At 35.6% G+C, this 19826-nt stretch overlaps 1 protein-coding gene and 1 long non-coding RNA gene across 2 annotated transcripts; both read left to right on the top strand.

Moving 5' to 3' along the window:
* The first annotated feature begins 8411 nt into the window (after positions 1-8411).
* LOC147558863 (WUSCHEL-related homeobox 11-like) lies at positions 8412-13376 on the top strand. Its single transcript, XM_086657668.1, has 3 exons — positions 8412-9219; positions 12422-12597; positions 13105-13376. Exons 1-3 carry the CDS (start codon positions 8598-8600, stop codon positions 13120-13122), a joined length of 816 nt encoding a protein of 271 aa, XP_086513794.1. The 5' UTR covers positions 8412-8597; the 3' UTR covers positions 13123-13376.
* Positions 13377-16891: 3515 nt separating this feature from the next.
* Positions 16892-17843, top strand: LOC147558862 (uncharacterized). Its single transcript, XR_015233543.1, has 3 exons — positions 16892-17060; positions 17139-17191; positions 17573-17843. It is a non-coding gene; the product is annotated as an uncharacterized LOC147558862 (long non-coding RNA).
* Positions 17844-19826: the final 1983 nt, after the last annotated feature.

Below are 19826 nucleotides of genomic sequence, written 5' to 3'. Positions count from 1 at the left end.
GAGAAGTTTTTTCACTGGTCCCCCGACTAAAACTTTTTAAACGTTTTTGGTTGCTCTTATTATCCTTGACTTAATTAGGCATATTCATTCTCCAATAAGTTGTCTTGTAGGAGTTATGAGTGTGTTTTGATTGGTTAAATCCAGGATCATAAAGGGTATAAGTGTCTAGACATATCCATTAGAGGTGGGAATTTTGCCCGAGATCTAAAAACCCGGTCCGGAACACCCGGATTCGATGAAAAAATGTTCATCCAGAAGCCCGACATAGGTAATGACCCCACCCGTCTACAGATAGTGGGCGGGCTTGGGCTTTATCCTGAAATTCCTTACCTGTGTGCTAAACCCGTTTACTTAGCGAGTAACATAAACTTATAAGTTAAGGCCAAGATATTAATATATAAAATAGGGGTTCCTTCCACCCAAAATCCTAAAACGCATTCTAACATCTCCATTCTTTTCATGTTGCCGCCAGATTAGGGAGAGACAGGGAGAAAGACATCATTGGTTAGAGAGAGATTGGGGACAAAAAGATAGTGAGAGATCTAGAGGTAACAACTAGTGGGGGTCTTTATTCACTCTTCACTTTAAGATTCATCATAGATTTCGCAACCCTTTATCTCTCTCAATCGTTCTTTAAATCTGTCACAAAAGAGATCATTTTGGGTTAGATTAGTTCATGTTTCACAATATAAATGGAAGTAATGGTGTCTATCTTCTCAAAGAATTGACTGTGCATTCGATGATTATGATGATGGTGATATTGAATTTGTAACTTTTATTTTTTTTCTTCAAGTGATAATGGTGATGATAATCTCATATTTACAACCTCCTTAAATTATAAATGTACTTTTTTTCAGATATGTAAAAAACAAATTCATATATGATGTTGTTAAATTCATATCTTTGTATCATTTTAGATTCATAATCCTAAAATCTATAAAAAGATTTATGTATGTGATGATGATTATTTAGATCTGTAACTTTGTATTTCTAGATTTTGATATTTATTTTATTTTTCAGACTTTTGATGACTTACACGAAGTTTGACTCGCCTATAGCCCGAAATACCCGCCATGGGCTAGTGCACATGGTTAGCTTTGTGCAAGAGGTTTAAGTTTTTTCCCGATCTGAGCCCACCCGTTCATTTTAGTGGGATCTGACTAAAGGTACTCGAAACACCTGAGGCCGAAAGATAGGAGCCCATGGGCGTCTAAGCCAGAACCATTTCCCACCCCTAATATCTAGTGGTACAGTTTATGACTCTAGACATATAATTTTTAATGAATTAAATTTTGCTTATTCAACTATGTCTAAAAACATTTATTTATCTTCTCCCTCTAAATCGTGTGCTTCATTAATATCTTCTCTAGTTATATCTACTTCAGTCTCTTCTCCTGCTTCATTTCTTAGCCATCCTCAAACTCTACAAGCACATTCCTAAACATCTTCACCATCATCACAAACTTCACGACAATCATCATTACAACCATTACCACAACCTTCACCAATTCCCCATTCCATTACTTCATCTTCTTCCTTTTCGCATGTCAATCTACCTATTAATCATTACCCAATGCAAACAAGAGCAAAATAAGGTATTTTTAATCCAACGGAGATGCTTCTTGCCACTAAGCATCTTATTTCACCAATTCTCTTAGCTCAAGATCTTCCCCTAACACCCACATGTTTTACTCGAGCTAATAAGAATCCAAAATAGTGAGCAGTAATGAGTGAAGAATTTATTAGCTTACAAAAGGCTGAGACTTGGTCTGTAATACCTCCTCAACCAAATCGGAATTTAGTGGGATGCAAGTGAGTGTATAAGATCAAACAAAATTCAGATGGTTCCATGGAGAGGTACAAGGAAAGACTTGTTGTCAAGGGTTTTCACCAACAACAGGAGATTGATTTCACATATACTTTTAGTCCAGTAGCTAAACCTACTTCTATTAACATCTCTTAAACTTTATTGTTCAATATGACGGGATATTAGGCAATTAGATGTCAGCAATTTTTTTCTTCGTGGCACCATGAAAGAAATAGTTTATATGTCTCAACCATCTGGTTTTGAGGATCTATTGATCCTCATTATGTGTGCAAACTCCATAAGTCTTTGTATGGTCTGAAGCAAGCTTCAAAAGCTTGGTATGAAAAAATAGTTGATTCCTTGCTTAGTCTGGGTTTTCAAAATCAAATGCCGATACATTCCTTTTCATATATAAAAATGACACCAGCTTGGCTTATATGCTAGTTCATGTTGATGAGTGATGACATTTTGGTAACAGGAAATTAATTCATCCATTCTTTGCAAGCAACTCATTTTTGAGTTACGCACCAAGTTTTCTATGTAAGATCTTGACCCCTTGCATTACTTTATGTGGCTAGAGGCTCATATAGATCAGAAGGGGATTACACTTCCTCAATCTAAGTATGTTTTGGATCTGTCAGAAAAAGCTCAGGTGACAGGCGTTGAGCCTTGTTCTACTCCCAGGGTCGGCCTTACCATTTGCGAGGCCCAAGCTGTTTGTAAATTTGGGACCCCTAATAGTTCCTTGTAATGCTTTATAAAAAAAGACTAAAGAAAAATGCACTTGTGAGGACTCGAACCTGGGTCAGTTGGGACGAGTCCAACTGTGCGGACCAATCCACTAACATCTCTTCTGTGCTAATTGATGTAAGGAAATAAGTAAATAACAGATAAAAATTTAACGAGAGGCCCTTCAAAATTGGGGGCCCAAAGCCACCGCTTTGGTGGCTTTGGGCCAGGGCCCCCCTGTCTACTCCCTTAGCTGCTAAAACCAAACTTCTTCTAACTGATGTTACTCATCTTTCTGATCTTACTAGTTTCAGAAGTATTGTGGCGCTCTTCAATACGTTATTTGGACCAGGCCAGATATTAACTTTGTTGTTAGTTAAGTGTGCCAATTTATGCACAAACCTATTGATGTTCATCTTAATGCATCTAAAAGGATTCTAAGGTATCTAAAGGACACTACTGATCATGGCCTTAGAATTTCAAAGTCATCCTCTTTCGGTGTTCAAATTTATTCTGATGTTGATTGGGTTGTCAGCCCATTTGATAGTGGTGTGGGTTTGCTACCTTCTTCAAGATCTGCACTACTCACACCCTTCACCACTTCTTTCATATTGTGATAATGTATCATTACACACCTTGCTTTAGAATTTCATTTTATAAGAGAAATAGTGTGCCACCGAAATGGTTAGTCTTCATTACATTTCGACTATTGATCAGCCTGCTACCACCCTCACTAAAGCTCTTCCTGATCCTCGAGTTGGATCTCTCAAGTTCAAACTGAAGGTTTGTTCTCACACTCCTTCAACTTGAAGGGGATTATAGCAGATAAGGTGCATGGTGGTTTTATAAGAGTGCTTTGTACTGAATCATAGTGAAATGGATGAGATCATAACCCAAAGTTCGTTATAGTTTGTTAAGGTTACTTAGGAGTTAGTTAGCATTTTCATTATAAATAGTTGTAATTTCATTTCAAGATCAACGAGAATTCAGTTTTCACTGAAGCTTGTGATCATCCAACTCAAAATCAATTGGTAATGAGTGAAGAAGATCTAGACATTATATTTTTGATTACTAGATCAACTTTCTCTCATGTGGGACTATTTTCTCAGAAGCTTTAATATTTTTAATCATTCTATGTCGACGTGGACTATCACTTTGTCCCTGAGCATGTTAGTACTGGGACTTTCAATGGGACTTTACTCTGCCAAATTCATCTCAACATGGATCAATTACCCAATCTTGGCAAAAGAGACTCAACAATAGTAATATGTCAAGTCACTTAAACATCATATTTACATTCAAATCGAGGAGATATGTCAATAAAGGAAATAAGTTTGTCAATAAAGGAAATAAGTTTATGGATTTATAATACTGTATAAATTCAATTTTTATAAATGCTCTCCCCTCGATATAGTATTATCAAAGAATTCTCTCTGTTTATCTAATGTTTAATCAAACACCCATCCACATTTTTGTACTTCGTTTTTGTTTAGACCGAACAGATCTTCCGAGATAAAATACCGAGGTTCTTCGTCTGTCGAAAAATTGTACCAACATAATAACTATACTTACGCACAACATCAATTTCAACTAATCGTTTTCATAACTTCAAACTTGGCCACTTGGGGCAATGTAGTTTAAATACCAAATGCTAAGGAATTCCTAAACAGAATCTAACATAAAAACAAGTGAAAGATCTAATTACTTAACATAGACCCAAAATAAGAAGCATATAAACATATAACTTAAATGGGGTTTGGGTATTTCAGTCCTTATACACCCCCAACATATTCAATTAGGTTTTTTACTGACAAGTTTGTTTGTGTGTTCAGAAATTCAGATCTCTGTGGATTATATTATGTAACCTAGATTTATGAGTTATATGAATCTTTATATTGGATACTTTTGTTTCAGCCGACATATCAGAAATTGAATCTAAATCTAATAAGTATTGAAAAACATATTGTACTTTCTACATTAAAATACTTAGTTATCAATAGCCATAACTTTAGCATGTGAAAGGGGCTGACAAAATAGCAGTCTTTTAGAGGACTTGTCTCAAATTTATTGAGTTTAGTGGAGCACCAAAAAGTCTATTTGCCTAGTGGTCCAACTAACATTTGATCCCAAGTTCATCGTGTCCTGTTACGTACGATCTTGCTGAAACATATAAAAGAAAAATATGTAGGAGTTTGAGAAATAAAATTATAAATGTCTAAATGCAGTTTGGGTAGACGTAAACTCAAATAGAATAAAACTGTTGTTTAAGGTATTTTTTGATGAAAGGACTTGTAATCTAGTCAACAATATACGTTTCATTTTTTTATGGAAGACAAGAACCAGACAAAGTACAACATGTCAATCTTTTCTTGTACTTGACATATTTTTCAGGTCTACTAGCTATATGATGGGCAGTTAATATATGATTGGTATTTGATAACTGCATAGAATTAAATAAGGTAAGAAACTGCAAACTTACAGTACAATGTTCTATATTGAGTTAGTATTTTCTTGAAATACACGTAAAAAAAACAACTGAGCATACGATTATTTATCAAAGACTGATTGGGTTCTATTATCAACGTGGATAGTATCAGTCCTAGAGCTTCCGTCTGAATTTAGAATCCCTTCAGACATGTAGAAATGTTGAATAAGTGTCATTGTTGATACTAGTTAGTATAACTACATATGTTTTGGTTATAGGAGTGTCATGTGGATTTTAACGCAATTGGCCTTTGCGTCGACCTTTATATAGTTGTGGCACCCTTTAGACAGCATGGGAGAGCGCCCCATATTTATAAGATTTGCTTGTCTTTGTTATGATATATAATTTTGTCTTATACGAAGAAAAAGTGAGGCGCAATAGACAGTAGTAGATGACAATTGTTTTTTATCGTCTGAAATCGACTCGTCTGATTCGTTTAAGTTTGAATAGAGATTAGTTGTATAGACGAGCCAGACAAAAACAAACATTATAAAATTTCACTTAAATCAATTTGAACCTTATTAAAGAAGCAAGGAGGGAAAATATGCCAAGAAAATGGGTAGAAGACAATAGATGGTCGGTTAAGATGTCTAAGCCGACTTCAGTGACACATCTCACTCCTATCATTTTACTTTTTTTTTGTTGAACTAATTCCTATCATTTTACTTAGTATTGAATCTAGAGAGAGGGAGAGAGAAAACAAGGATATAGATAGAGGGCTTCCTGTCGGTGTCTTCTGTAAAACAATGTCTCCCAACCCACTCTTACGTCAGAGAAACAAATATTTTACCCTAATAAACAAACAATGGTCTCACTGTTTTTATTGACCATCTTCTTTCTTTTTCTTCTCACATCACATGCAACCCTTCAAACTCTATCCACCCCAAACCCTAGTTTTTCTTGTCCCTCTTCTCATATTTTTATCTCCTTATCATTCAAAGTTTCACATATACACCTCTATTTTCAGAATTTTGCAACTTCTTCCCTACTCAAATACTGTGGTTGTTTCCAAATGACTTGCATGTCCATCATTTGCAAATCCTAGCTTATATTCCTTTTTTCTTGCTTTTTCATACATTTTTTCTTCTTACCATTGACTTAATTTCAAGAGTTTTCACCAAATATTCACAAATATAAAGGAAATATAAAGGAAATACTACACAGGAATTTCCTACAAACTTTTTGTTTTGGTGAAAAAGTATTACTCATTTTTTATAGTCTTCGGCTCTTTAAGTATTTTTTGTAATTTCCAAATGTTTGTAAGTGGTTTGAATTAGCGTTTGACTTCTTGGAAAAGGATTGAGAGTAGCTTGCAAAATTGCAAAAGGGTTGCAACGGCTAATGTTACAAAAGATATTGAGTTTTTAAGTAAAAATAAATTTTTTTTTTTTACCAAACAAATAAAAATATTGTTCTCTTAACCAAACAAAATATTATATTGGTCCAAAAACAACATTGGGCTCAACAGAGACGGAATTCGTATCGAGCCTTCCTTCTATGCCCGCCTGCATACAACATGAGGTGTGTCCTTCTAGCAACCCAGCTAGCCTAGCAACAAAGCCCATCGAAAGTTCCTCACCTAGCAAGCCCAACATGCCTAGCAGGCTCAGTAAGTCTGGCGTGTTCGTCCTAGCCCACTCTCCTAACATGACAACCCTAGTCTGACGTGCCAACCCACTCAGACTCCGCACGGTCAGGCCACCACGTGGCTAGGCAGTTGAGGAATGAGTCATCTCAATTCCTAGTATTTCGCTACACGTTGGGGTCATGGTAGAAGATCGAGTCTTGCGCTACTTTAAAGGAGTAATGGACCAGTTCTACTGACAACAAGAAGACTAAGGTGTCAGGCATCGTAGGGCTACGATGCCCTATCAAGAGATCAACGGCTACGAAGGCACTCTAGTGAGATCCTACTGTTGCAGATCTAACTGACCTACGCCACAAGGGTGGTTACTCTCCTCTAAACCCTATAAAAAGCCTCACTCTTAGAAAAGGACATCAAGCTCTCACTCGAAATCACTTACTCACTCTCAACTTAGCACTCCAGAAATCATTTACTCCGATCACTTCACTCATTCTCTACTAAAAGCTCCGACTAGAATTCATCTACTCCGATAACCTCTTATCTAGGTTAGTCTAAGGAGGAGGTTCCGGCCAGAAGTTTATATTATACCTCAGCAGATCTTGCTATAGGCTCTCTGTTCTTCTTCTATCTTGCTAGTCTACTCTGCCGTGATCAGAAGTCTACTCTGTCGTGACTAGAAGTCTACTCTGTCGTAATCAGAAGTCTACTCTGCCGACCGAGTAGTCCAGAAGCTACCCCAACTCATCACTCCGTAGATCCGCGCTTCGACCACTCTAAGAGTCGTGCCACCTCCGACGCTACAACGACAATACTATCATTAGTAACACTTTATTTTATCGAACTAAGTTACTCACTTGACCGTCTGAGGGTCCTTGGCCGGCACCATCTCCGGTGCCCTTGGACTTCACGGTTTTGTTTCTCTTGTGCAGATCTACAAGTTACTAGTACTCGTTTCCTACCTAGACGTTGGTCTACCAATACCCGTTTCCTACCCGGACGTTCGCCTACCCAGCTAGCCAACAACCAGAACTGACCTTCTGCTAGTTTGCCCGTCTATTTGACAGCCTAGTTGCTGGTGCCCACCCAAACGATCTCTCTAACCATGTGATTTTCTACCCGTCCACAAATATACTATCTATTTTTAACTTCAAAAACTTAAAAAACCTGATTCCTGAATTAACGTACTAATACTGAATTACATAGACCTCCATTCTTAATTACGTAGAGTATCATTCTCAATATTTAACAATTCTATATTCTATCAGATAAACTCTCAAACAAACTACGGTAATAATTGACTAGCTACAACTATGTGTACTTTGTTATGTATTTAAATCAATTTATACAACTTTTTCTTAAGTAAAAATAGCAATGAAGTCAATAGCGAGTAAAAGCTCAAAAGAAAATCAGGAACGTTATTATGCCCAAAAATAAAGGTCGACCATGCTCGAAAACTGTGGTTGGCTCCTACTGGTCCAATTGTTTTTTCTCTCCACATGCCTGGGCCAATAGAAACCGAACACATCAAACTTACGACCTGCGCTTTGCCCCATTCTCGGGCGAAATAACATTTCTCAAAGAAAATAGGATAAATTCACAATTTTAGATATTTCCTTAGTAAAGCTAGAGGGCCTCCTCATTTCACAAATGTCTTTTATCCTCCAAAAGAAGGGCATTTAAGTAATTGTACCAGAAATACCGGCGGCAATCTCAATCTATGAGAGAGGGTATTTTAGTAATCATAAGCACAAAGCAACATTCCCTCCCCTGGCTTTAAATACCACTTTTGAACCTTTTCATTTCCATTTTGTGCGTGCCTTTCATTCTCTCACTTCCACTCTTTCTCTCTCCAACTCCTCCCTCTCTTTCTCTATTTTTTCTTCATTTTCAATTCTTATTAGGTATTTTTTGAACTTGGGTTTTTTCTTATTCTTTGATTCCACCATTAAATTTTACCCCAAACTTTATTTGATCTCTGAAAGTTTAGAGTAATGGAAGAACACCAACAAGTTAGCTCATACTCAAATAGTCCTAATAAAACTGAACAAGTTAGGTCAAGATGGACTCCAAAACCTGAACAAATCCTGATTCTTGAATCAATCTTCAATAGTGGAATGGTAAATCCACCCAAAGATGAAACAGTAAGAATTAGAAAATTGCTTGAGAAATTTGGTTCTGTGGGTGATGCAAATGTTTTCTATTGGTTTCAAAATCGTAGGTCAAGATCAAGACGTCGCCAACGTCAGATTCAAGCTGGTCTTCTTACTAATGATCATAAATCTTCATCTGGAAATCATAATACTGGTTTAATTCAATCTCATCATTATTATAATGATACCCTTAATTGTTCATCTTCAAATGATTCATATTCTTCATCATCTTCATGTTTTGCTCCTACCCATTCTTATTCTCAATCCCCATTTCTTCTTAGTTCTTCTTCTACTTCTTCTTCACCATCATCTTGTGGAGGAGGATTAGGAATTTGTGATGATGGTAGTGGTAATTGTGTTGATGATTTCTTCTCAATCTCTCAACAAATGGGTCTTTCAGAAATTGGACAAAATTCAAGTTTTTGCAACTCTAATTCTTCAAATTTGAACTATCAAACTGCAGGTAAGTTGCATGGTTAATTAACTCTTTATCACTTCAAAAATTTCTCTTTTTGTTGCTACAGTGTTCTTATTACATGCAAACAGAGGATCTTCTTTTTTGTACTATTAGGCCTAAATCTTATAATTTTTTCCCTTTTTGATCTTCCAAATTTTGGGGACCACTTAGATTTTAATCTTCTTTTATTTTCTTATACTAATTGATACAAATTTGTACTTATAATTTGATCAATTATTTTGGGGACCACTTAATTTGTTCCTTTTAGTTTTCTTAAGTTATTTAGTCATCTAGAGTTGTATTCAGTCTAGGGTTTCCTTTTTTTCTATTCAATGAGAGTAGTAATACTTCCTAAAACCCTTTTCCTCTTAGGGTTTGTTTTGCTTGAGGAATTGTTGAACATATGGTTGTATGGTGTCGACTTGTTCTTGAATATGGTTTGGGTAGAAATTAGTTGTTTTTCTTCAATACCCATGTCTTCAATATCTGAAACTTATGTTTTATATTCAATGTTGAAGGTTTAAAATAAAAAGGAGGAGAAGAAACTCTATCGATTAAGTAGATTTTATATGGCATTGGTTTTCATTATTCCCCTAATTTTTGTTTGTTTGGTTTTGGTTCTGATCTTGTTATAAGTGGTTGTTTTGATGGCTTTGGTGTTTTTATGTGAAACCCAACTTCTCAATTTCAACTTAGCATGATAAAGTTTTTTATATCTGAATGAATGTTCATATCATCAAACTATTTCGGATATGATTTTTGGGAGGAGGAATACATGGAAAAATTGTTGTTATCCTTCATGATCTTGTTTAAAACAATCTTTCATCAAGTCCCAATCAATGGGAATTTGGATAAGGACAATAGAAAGCAAAAACAATTGATATGGTGGATTTTTATTAGTTGTCATTTGCTTATAGCCCCCTTCATGCCTTATTGGTTTTTTGAATGGAAGAGTAATTGCTGATTCTTACTGGATCATTGATCTTCTCTAGTTGGTTATATTTGGTTAGGTTTGGGTAGTTTCTTAAACACCCATTTTGTAGTAGTATTGGTACAGTGACCAGTATGATGTGTTTCTTGAACACCCATCTTCCACAAGAAGCTTATTAGGTTTCTAGGTGTTTCACGAACACCCATCTTCAAGTAGAATTTGTCGTGATGAGTTGTCTCCAATCACCAAGCACAATTTTTTGTTTTATATTATTAGATAGGTAATATTATTATCCATGTCTCGAAACCGAGACCTAAAAGGTGGAAACCAACTTAGTAACCACTCCAACCAAGGGTTGTTGACAACGTAATTCTAATATCATGTTTCTTAAACTCCCATTTGTTAGAAGAAGCTTATTTGAGTTTGAGTTCCACAAAGAACCATTTTCTAGTAGAATTTGTGTTTTTCGTGAACATTGTTCTCTTAATCAAATTTGATTAGGTTATTTGTGTAGCGAGAACCAATCTTCTAGTACGATTTGAGAAGGTTTGAGTTTTATGTTTCAACACCCAGCTTTTGGTAGGATGTGAGTAAGCTTAAACACATATTTGTTTGAAGAATTCAATTGGTTTGTAATAGTCTCGCCTAAGAGGGCATCTAGAGCCAAGGATATAGGTGGGAGTTCAAGCTTAGTAAGTCTTGAGGCCTGTTGGGTGGGCTCGTGGAGCCTCTACTAAGAACAAAACCCCGTACTTTTTAGTTTGAGCATGGGTGCCAAAAGCAGGGACAACATATATAGTTAATTTGTTGGGGCTTGGGTCGTCACAGGTGGTAACGGAGCCGAAGACTACTCGTCTATGAGGCTGAAAGTCATAGTCCCACATCGTAAGGAAGGGCATCCCGAGTTTGGGCTACAGATACGAGCCCAAGCTTGGTAACTGTTGAGGCCTTGTGGGTGGGCTTGTGGAGTCTTTGCTCCTGTACCCGATGGATTTGGGCTTGTGTGTCAAAAGCGAGGACAATATTGATAAATGCAAAAACTAGACTTTTTGTTGTCTGTCAAATACTACTGTTCTAATAGGATTCAATTAGGTTTGAGTTGTTTCTCAAATACCCATCTTCTTAATACTCTTAAGTGAACTACAAGTATTACCAACTTTTTCCATTCGAGATCATTAATGAATTTCTACTTGCTTGAACTTCATAATATCATTAATGATCTTTGATGTGCTAGAAGTTTACAAGTAAACATATTATTAAACCATTATGAAACATAAAAATGATGTATATAACGGATTAACCGAATCTATTAGTTTGAGAGGTTATTAACGATTACACAGTTACGTTTGGGGGTAAATTTAATAACTTCTTGACTATACCACCCAAAAGAAAACATTCCTACTAATAATTGTTAATAGTTAACAAGCTTTATTAATTTGAGAAGATATCATCAATTATACAGTTATATCAGGGGTGTTACTAAGATAAAATCAATTTAGGCGGTTAAGTTTGGCGGTAAATGAGTAAATCAATCAAATAAATTTAAAAAACGTAACATAAAAATCAAGCGGTATCTATGAGAAAGCAAGAAGAAAATGAAGATGAAAAAGATGAAGGAAGGAGATATGTTTTTGGTTTTAGTTTCTTTGGATGTTTTGCTAGAATTCCATTATGTCGGCCAAAATTTCCAATATGCTGGCGGAATTTTTTTAATTTCCAACAATTTTGGTAGAAAATTTCCTCATGTCTGTGCAAACTATGCATGAAATAGTTGTAAGTGTGATTCCATGCGCCTAATCTGAATTTGTGAAATATTTCGCAAATTTCCACCGAAATTTGTCAAAATTCATTCCTCGGTTTCAACATTTGCATATAATTTTTATCCGTGGCTACCTTATTAGTGTGCCACTATGTAACACGGGTAGCTGTTATAGTATTTCTTTTGTCATATCAGACACTCATGTCTGACACTGGGATACTAGGAGCATATAGTTTGAGACTTCATGTACTGGTTTGTACTTGCACACAATTGTGATGGCCACAAACCACAATTCGAAGTTAACGTCTTTTATGCATAATAATAGAATAACTAATATAACAAGAAATTATATGTTTATATGCGTATCAATTTGGACATTTTTCACTCACCTTGTTCGACCCCCTTTACCAGTATTGGATCCTGATACCTGTACCTTGGTCCATGTTGCACATTTCTCTGAATTTTACATAAACAGAGAACATAATCGATTTATTGACCTCCAAATATCATGATTGCAGGGTTCATAACTGTGTTTATCAATGGAGTTCCTACTGAAGTTACTAGTGGACCACTTGACATGAGAGCGATGTTTGGTCAGGATGCAATTTTGGTGCATTCTTCTGGAATGCCAGTTCCTTGTAATGAATATGGCTTCTCGTTGCAGGGTTTGCATATGGGTGAAAGCTATTTCCTGGTAAGCTTTAGATTTTAGCATTTCTTCCCATTCTTCGGTTCTTGATGCAAATTGTCATCGGTTACTGAATTCATCTCAAAACCTTTGATGCATAATATGGTTGTATTTAGTTTCCGTGGCGGATAATAAATCCATGATGGAGTTAGTATTCTAAAAATTGAGTTCTATTTCGGTTTTAAAAGTGCTCATAGAGATGATTATAAATGTGTGAAGAAGAACGCCGAACAATCAAAGTCACAAGTGCTCCAAAAACTGCAGCAAAATACCCAAGCCTAAAGTAGAAAGGGTATCTGCTTATAAAACATCTTCGTGTCAATACTATTCGAGAGTGAGGCAGCAGATAATCAGTCGGTCCTATGTATAAGTTTGATTTGAATAATGCCATACTGGTCATGTTTTTATGTCAATGTGGTCATATTTCTGAGAGACGATGCGCGGACAATCTTTACATGTTTATACTTCTTGGAAAGAAATAACTTAATGATTTTTATAATTGGCATTTTGCAGGTATCGGGATCGATTTAAGAATAAAGAAGTTCCAAGTTTTGAACACCTACAAATAAGAGATCTTTGGATTCCATTCATTAGAGTGGAGTTTTGGGATAGAGATCACCACTTCTTGGAAGTGATACTTATGCAGAAGGAAGAGTTGCTCAAAAGTCTGACGTTTCTTTTCCTTTTCTTGATTGGTTCTTAAATTTTTCCTTTTCTTTTTCCCCTCGTTTACATTTTGTAGTTTCATATTAAGTTTGGTTAATGAATATCGACATCTTCTTCAATACATGCTCAATAAGTTTCGAGGTGGGTGACACAAATATAACATGGCATCGAAGTTATGCCTATACGTGATAGGTTTAAAAACCATGTGTACTCGATGTCACTTGAGAAAGGAAAAGAGACACGATAGGTTCAAAAAACACCACAAATTTGAACAAAATGTGATTACAAAGAATAATATCGGTCTCTTGTTCATTTGTGATTGTTCTCATATATGTCTCAACCAACTCTCCACGGCATGTATTGGGCCAAAAGTCTCAAGTCTCAACCCCATCATCTCTACTTACAAGAGAACAAAAAGGAGCTCCATTGGCAATCGAAAGCGGCAGATAAATATGTTAAGACTAAAATTCTCTTTTTGATCTATTCGTTTCCAATATATTAGTTGAAAAATGTAATTTTCAGACAGATATCCTAGCTAAAAAATCTAGGAACACACAGGGTGAGCGGACGTGGAACGTGATTTTTCATCCCGTGCTATACTACTCTAATAACTCTATGTTGTTTTTGTTTATGCAATGATCATTTCAACGTAAAAAAAACTTCAAACTAATTGATAATGAATGGGCAGGACTCACAAACTATACTTTGGTTATAAGAATATCCTCTCTTTGAATGTGAAAGTTCCCAAGTGTTTTCTTTTGATCCATTTTACGGAGGGGAATCGGACTCGGGGAATCGGACTCTAAGTTGTGAGCGTGATGGTAAAGAAGATGAAAATTTAAATGACGACGGTGCTTTTTCGAGAAAAAGAAGTCATACTAGAGACATTTCAAATGAAAATTTAAATTAAAAAACCTAAACCATCTATAAGTTAAGCTCTTTCAACAAAAAAAAAAAAAAATCTATAAGTTAAGCAACACTGCTCTCTCTACTCTGGCAAACAAGAAAGAACAGAGAAAAACCATAAAATGTATAAAATCTGAAAAGATTTCGTTGGGTCTAGAAAAGTAAACCAACTAGTTTGCACTTATGTTCTCAACTTGTATCGTAACTAATGAGATAATATCTCTATACCAAATAGAAAAACAAAAACCCTAGTTTTGGGGCTTTTTGCCATTCACTTTTGATTTTAATTTTTTGAGTTTGAGGTTGACAAATTAGATTTTAATTATTAAAGTCATTTGTCGTAATTCAAACTTCAAAAATTAGGTCATTTGTTCGCGGAGATTGGCTTGATGCCTCGTGTACTCGATGTCTCTATGATCACGTCTATTACTTGCTTCATCAACTCTAGTGCACTAGTTACTCAGATATCATGAGACTATAGGTAACAAAAATTTCTCGTGAATTTAATGATTTATTTAGTACTACATTTTATGCTTAAGGAAAATAATATAGAAAAGTGATAATCACAATGCACACACTAATCACTCTGAGTAAGCATCCACTAACATGCCATTAAGAAATTGTTAAGTGCAACACATGGCATTACAAGCGTACTTTGCGCACTATAATCAAAATGCTACGACCTTTTCGGATTTAAGTAAAACATTAAACCCTCGAAAGATTGAGAACTAACAATTATATGTCATGCTTTCTTCATTTTAAAAATTAAAGAAAATAACGAATAGCCATGTATCTGATTGATTGTTCTTCGTTACAAATAAATAAATGAAAATTAAAAAGTATAAACCTAACTTAGCTAAGAATCCATTGCTAAAAAGACATTAAAATGAGAGCCATCGGAAGGGTGGTAATGATGGAAATTATAGAACCATCAAATTGGAACTTAACCCTGGATACCCTCTTTTACTTAAAAGGGATTGGGATTTGGGATTGACAAAAAGTTAAGGGATTAGGATCAGTTATACGGCTTAATTAATAGAACTTAAAACAAAAGCAATTGATAATTATTCAATCTTGGCCTAATCTAAATGCATATCTATTTTGGTTTTAAGTGAATCATCTTGAACCCATTTCTCTTTTTATAATTGTAAGTAGGGTTATTCCCGTTTGATCCCCGAGTTTATGACCAGTTTCCTGTCCAAACTCCTATTTTCATGCATGCGAAACACTTCATCTTCATCATATGATAATTTTCTTCCATCTCCCTCTTTGTTTCCTCTATCTATCCGTTTCTCCTATATTTATTTTCTCACTCTTAGTTATCATGTCTCTCTCTCATCTCTTCGCATTTTGTATTTGTTGTTGAAGACCCTCGTTAAGATCTAGCGAGGGATTTCAGCTGAATTAAGCAAATTTACTTTGCATAACAGACTCATTTTTTCTCTCCTTTTCCTTCTCATGTTTTCATCCTCCGTTCTATGTCTCATCTATAGAAGTAGAAGAAAGATTGAAAATTCAACACCAAACCTTCTTCTTCTTGTTCTTCTTCCTCTCCTCCCACCATCTCTCTCTCTTTCTCTGGCTAATTTTTCCGACGAGAAAAAAGGGAGGAAGGATTGGAAGGAAAACTTTTCAAAATAAAGGGTAAAAACGAAATAAAACATTGGTGGTTAAGTTTGACCAACGGAAACATAATCTCAGGGCAAAATTAGAATGCTAGATTTATATGGGGGCCACATTTTCCGATTAATCACAAATTTGGGGCTAATTTGGAATTAACCCTTTAGGATAACGAGTGCCCTCTTCTGCTAGACCTTCAAAGCTAAATAATGGAGTATGATTTTCATATTTTGAGAAGAAAAATTTAGGTTATGGACTTGTGAAACCACGTACAATGCACGATTAAGTCCGATGTTTGTTAACCTGTTAGTTGATACTAAAAGAGAGGAATATAAGTAACACCTGTCACGAACTAAAACACAAGGGATGGATAGTTTCTTGACATGACATAAAGAAACAAAAAAAATTATAATTTAGCAAATTTCTATGCCACAATTCTTTAGTTTATCTGGAAAGCGCGATGTGATTGATGTTTCCGACATTCGTCTATTTCACCTTTGCAGGTTGTAGAACACTTTAAGGAGATCTATATTAACTCTCAAGGACCTCCAAAGAGTAGCAAGTGGAAACCTTCAAATAATCCATATGTTAAATTGAATGTAGATGCATCTTTTAAAAATATTGAGAAATTGACAGGTATCAACTGTATTATGCACAACAATCGAGCATATAATTCATTGAAGCAAAAACAACCCATATTTCTATCAAATTGTAGTTTGTGCTAATATTTGCAAACCGGTGTAGACCTTATCCAGGGAGCTTAAGTGTGAAACAACCATGGATAATTTCTATAAATTTTACCAATGATATTCAAATCAAATTGACATAAGCTTAAAAGTGATGCAATATTTGGGAAGTTGATCAAGTGAGGTTAATGTGTGTGTATATATATAATAAAAAATGTTACTTAACCAGATTAAAAGTGACCAAACTAGCACTATATATATATTAAATCATTAATGTTACTTGATCCGACTAAAAGTGACCCGAACATTTCAACAAGACAAATTTTACACATGACGTCAACATGACATTATGGATCATGACTTTTGAGTTCAATTGGATTGGAAATATTATAAATCAGCATACCAACCAACACCTCCTCTTTGCAATTTGCATTAATACTACAAAAACTAAGCTATTAAGCTATAACTTTTGAGCTTAACCATTGTTCATGATGGAGAGGAAGGTTTTTGTATTTGGACTTGTAATGATATTATTGGGCCTCTCCTGTATCTTGTTGTCAGCTGTAAATGGTGCATCTACTCCTCTCTCTAGTAAGTTTGGCCTTTTATTTGCTAGTAATTATGCATGTCTTATAATCTTTTTGTATGACTGTCAATTTCATCTTATAGGAAGCTTTAAGTTGATGGATAAAGGCTTGTCTCCCCAAGATCTTGAGGTGCAGGTTATTAGATTTTTTGGAGATTGATCTTGATTTAATTGTCTTCCTTTATATAGATAATATGTTTGAGTGGTATCAATCAATCCCTATCTTTAAATCTTCTAATCTATCACAAAATTTCAATATAAGGATATTGACTAATCTGTCTCAATATGTTCGAACAATAAGATTTGAACCCTGATCCCTACTAAGAGCCACATACCGTCCAACTAAAATGATTTCGATTTTAGGCAAGTCTTTCGATTTTTGAATATCTTTTAATACAATTTTCGTGATAGTATCGTCTGTGCCGAAAAGTGAGGGTTGTACCTAATATAGATAAATAAACTGAATATATATACTTTTTGTTTTTATATTTTATTTTTGTATTACAAAATCTTGAAGGATTTGATGGAAGGAGATAAAAGGTGGATGTTATTGGAGTTGGAAAACAGTGGTGACTACAGAACAGGACCAAACACACATCATGACCCTCCTCCCAAAAGTTAGAGCCTCTTGCAGCCACTAATAGTTTTCTCGGCCGGAATTAATTGTCATGGTGAGCATGAGAGAATAAAAAACAAAGAAGAAACTGTTAATTTGTGATGTTCTTCTTGGTATCAGTTTGTATTGTTGGTGAGGATTCTACTCAATCAATAAAACTATGTTTAAGAAATGCTAAAACTACTTAGTAGCCCTCCTAATTGGTTGTCTATCATCAAAAAGAATTATGATGTATATAAATTATCGCAACAACGTTTCTTTCCTTTTATAAATGATGTATGTAAATTATCGCAACAATGTTTTTTTCTCCTTTTATAAATAACATGTTTGTTCACCATTTCTTGGGTGGTTGAACACGTATCTCGCAACCTAGAGGTCCCACGTTCGATCCTATTGAAATGGAAATTCAAGGTTTATTGAACTTGAGTGTAAACAAAGTAAAGGTAGATTAGATGGGCTTTAGGCCCCTTAAGATGGCTTTACAGATTGATAAATGCCTTTAAACACTCGGAATGTCTTGAATCGTAATATTCTGTAATGACTCTTGAAGTCCATGTAAAGAAAAAAATGTCTTTATTAAATAGAATAACTACTATATATATGCTCAAATTTCAAAATTATAAAAATGATAGTATCTTATCCGAGAAACAACAAAATCACTGAGAAAAAGAAACAAAAATCCAATGAAAAATGGCAACCTCCGGGTTCTCAATTCATAAAAATTAATGTTGATGCATCTTTTATTAATGTAACATCTAATGTGGAAATCAACTTAATAGCACACAACACACAGGACCGTGTGGTGGGGGGTGCGGGCCGTGTGCCCGCACAGAGCCCCCCACCACAAGGCCTACTTTTGGAAGTTCTTTTAGTCTTGTTGGTGATACTAAGCCAAAGATGAAAGACTTAAAACAAAAAAGTAATGTAGCTCAGTTGGTTAGGCAATTAGTTGTGTAGATTTAGTAAGTGGGAGGTCTTGAGTTTGGGCTCACCGTTTGTAGAATAATTTTTTTTTTTTTTTCTAAATTTTAAAACCTTAGGGCTAAACCTCACTCTCTCTCTCTCTCTCTCTCTCTCTCTCTCTCTCTCTAAATACTAACATCTAATAAGTTCATAAAAATATTGTGTTTTTTTAATGACAAAAAATCGATTTCATGGATTTCTTTTGACGGGAGCGTAATAAAATCCTTGCCTTCAGACTTTATCCTAGAAATTAATTTCTTTTCCTCAAATTCTAAATAATACTACTATAAAGACAAAAACTTATTCAAATAAAAAATAGGGTTAATTCCGTTTTGGCCCCCGATTTGTGACCAACTGGTCGTTTTGGCCCCCAATTGTGTCCGGCAGTTCGTTTTGGCCCCAAGGACCAAATTTTTTACCAAATTATCCTCGGGGGCCAAAACGGAAATATTTCTGAAAAAAATAATAAACATACAAAAGCCACATCACCTATCTCTTTTTCCTCCACTTCACCTTATCTCTCCTCCATCACACCACCTCCTCTCCACCTCACCTTTCTTCTCCGGCGGATGGTGACCGGCCGGAATAAAAATTCCGGCCGGTCACCTTCAACATAAAAAAAAAAAAAAAAAATTTCCTTCTTCTTTCTCTCTCCTCTTCTTCTTCTTTCTCTTTCTTCTCTTCTTCTTCTTTCTTCTCTTCTTCTTCTTTCTCCCTCCTCTTCTTCTTCTTTCTCTCTCTTCTTCTTTCTCTTTCTCCTCTTCTTCTTCTTTCTCTCTCTCTTCCTCTTCTTCTTCTCTCTCTCCCTCTCTATCTACCTACTGTCCGGCGAAGGGGAGGATCCCCTTCGCCGGACGTCTGGTTTCCAGACCTTCGTCTGGATCTGGAATACTCCAGATCCAGACGAATCTGGAAAAGTCCAGATTCGTCTGGAAACCAGACCTTCACGGTCTGGTTTCCAGGCCTTCAAGTCTGGTTTCCAGACCGTGAAGGTCTGGTTTCCAGACCGTGAAGGTCTGGAAACCAGACGTCCGGCGAAGGGGATCCTCCCCTTCGCCGGACAGTAGGTAGATAGAGAGGGAGAGAGAGAAGAAGAAGAGGAAGAGAGAGAGAAAGAAGAAGAGGAAGAGAGAGAGAAAGAAGAAGAAGAGGAGGGAGAAAGAAGAAGAGAGAGAAAGAAGAAGAGAGAGAA

The sequence above is a fragment of the Eschscholzia californica genome, unplaced genomic scaffold, assembly GCF_041429995.1.
Source record: "Eschscholzia californica isolate CP2 unplaced genomic scaffold, dmEscCali1.0.p SCAF_2, whole genome shotgun sequence".
Classification (NCBI taxonomy): domain Eukaryota; kingdom Viridiplantae; phylum Streptophyta; class Magnoliopsida; order Ranunculales; family Papaveraceae; genus Eschscholzia; species Eschscholzia californica.
Note: the sequence above shows the minus strand (reverse complement) of the source record. Positions and strands in the feature narration are given on the sequence as shown.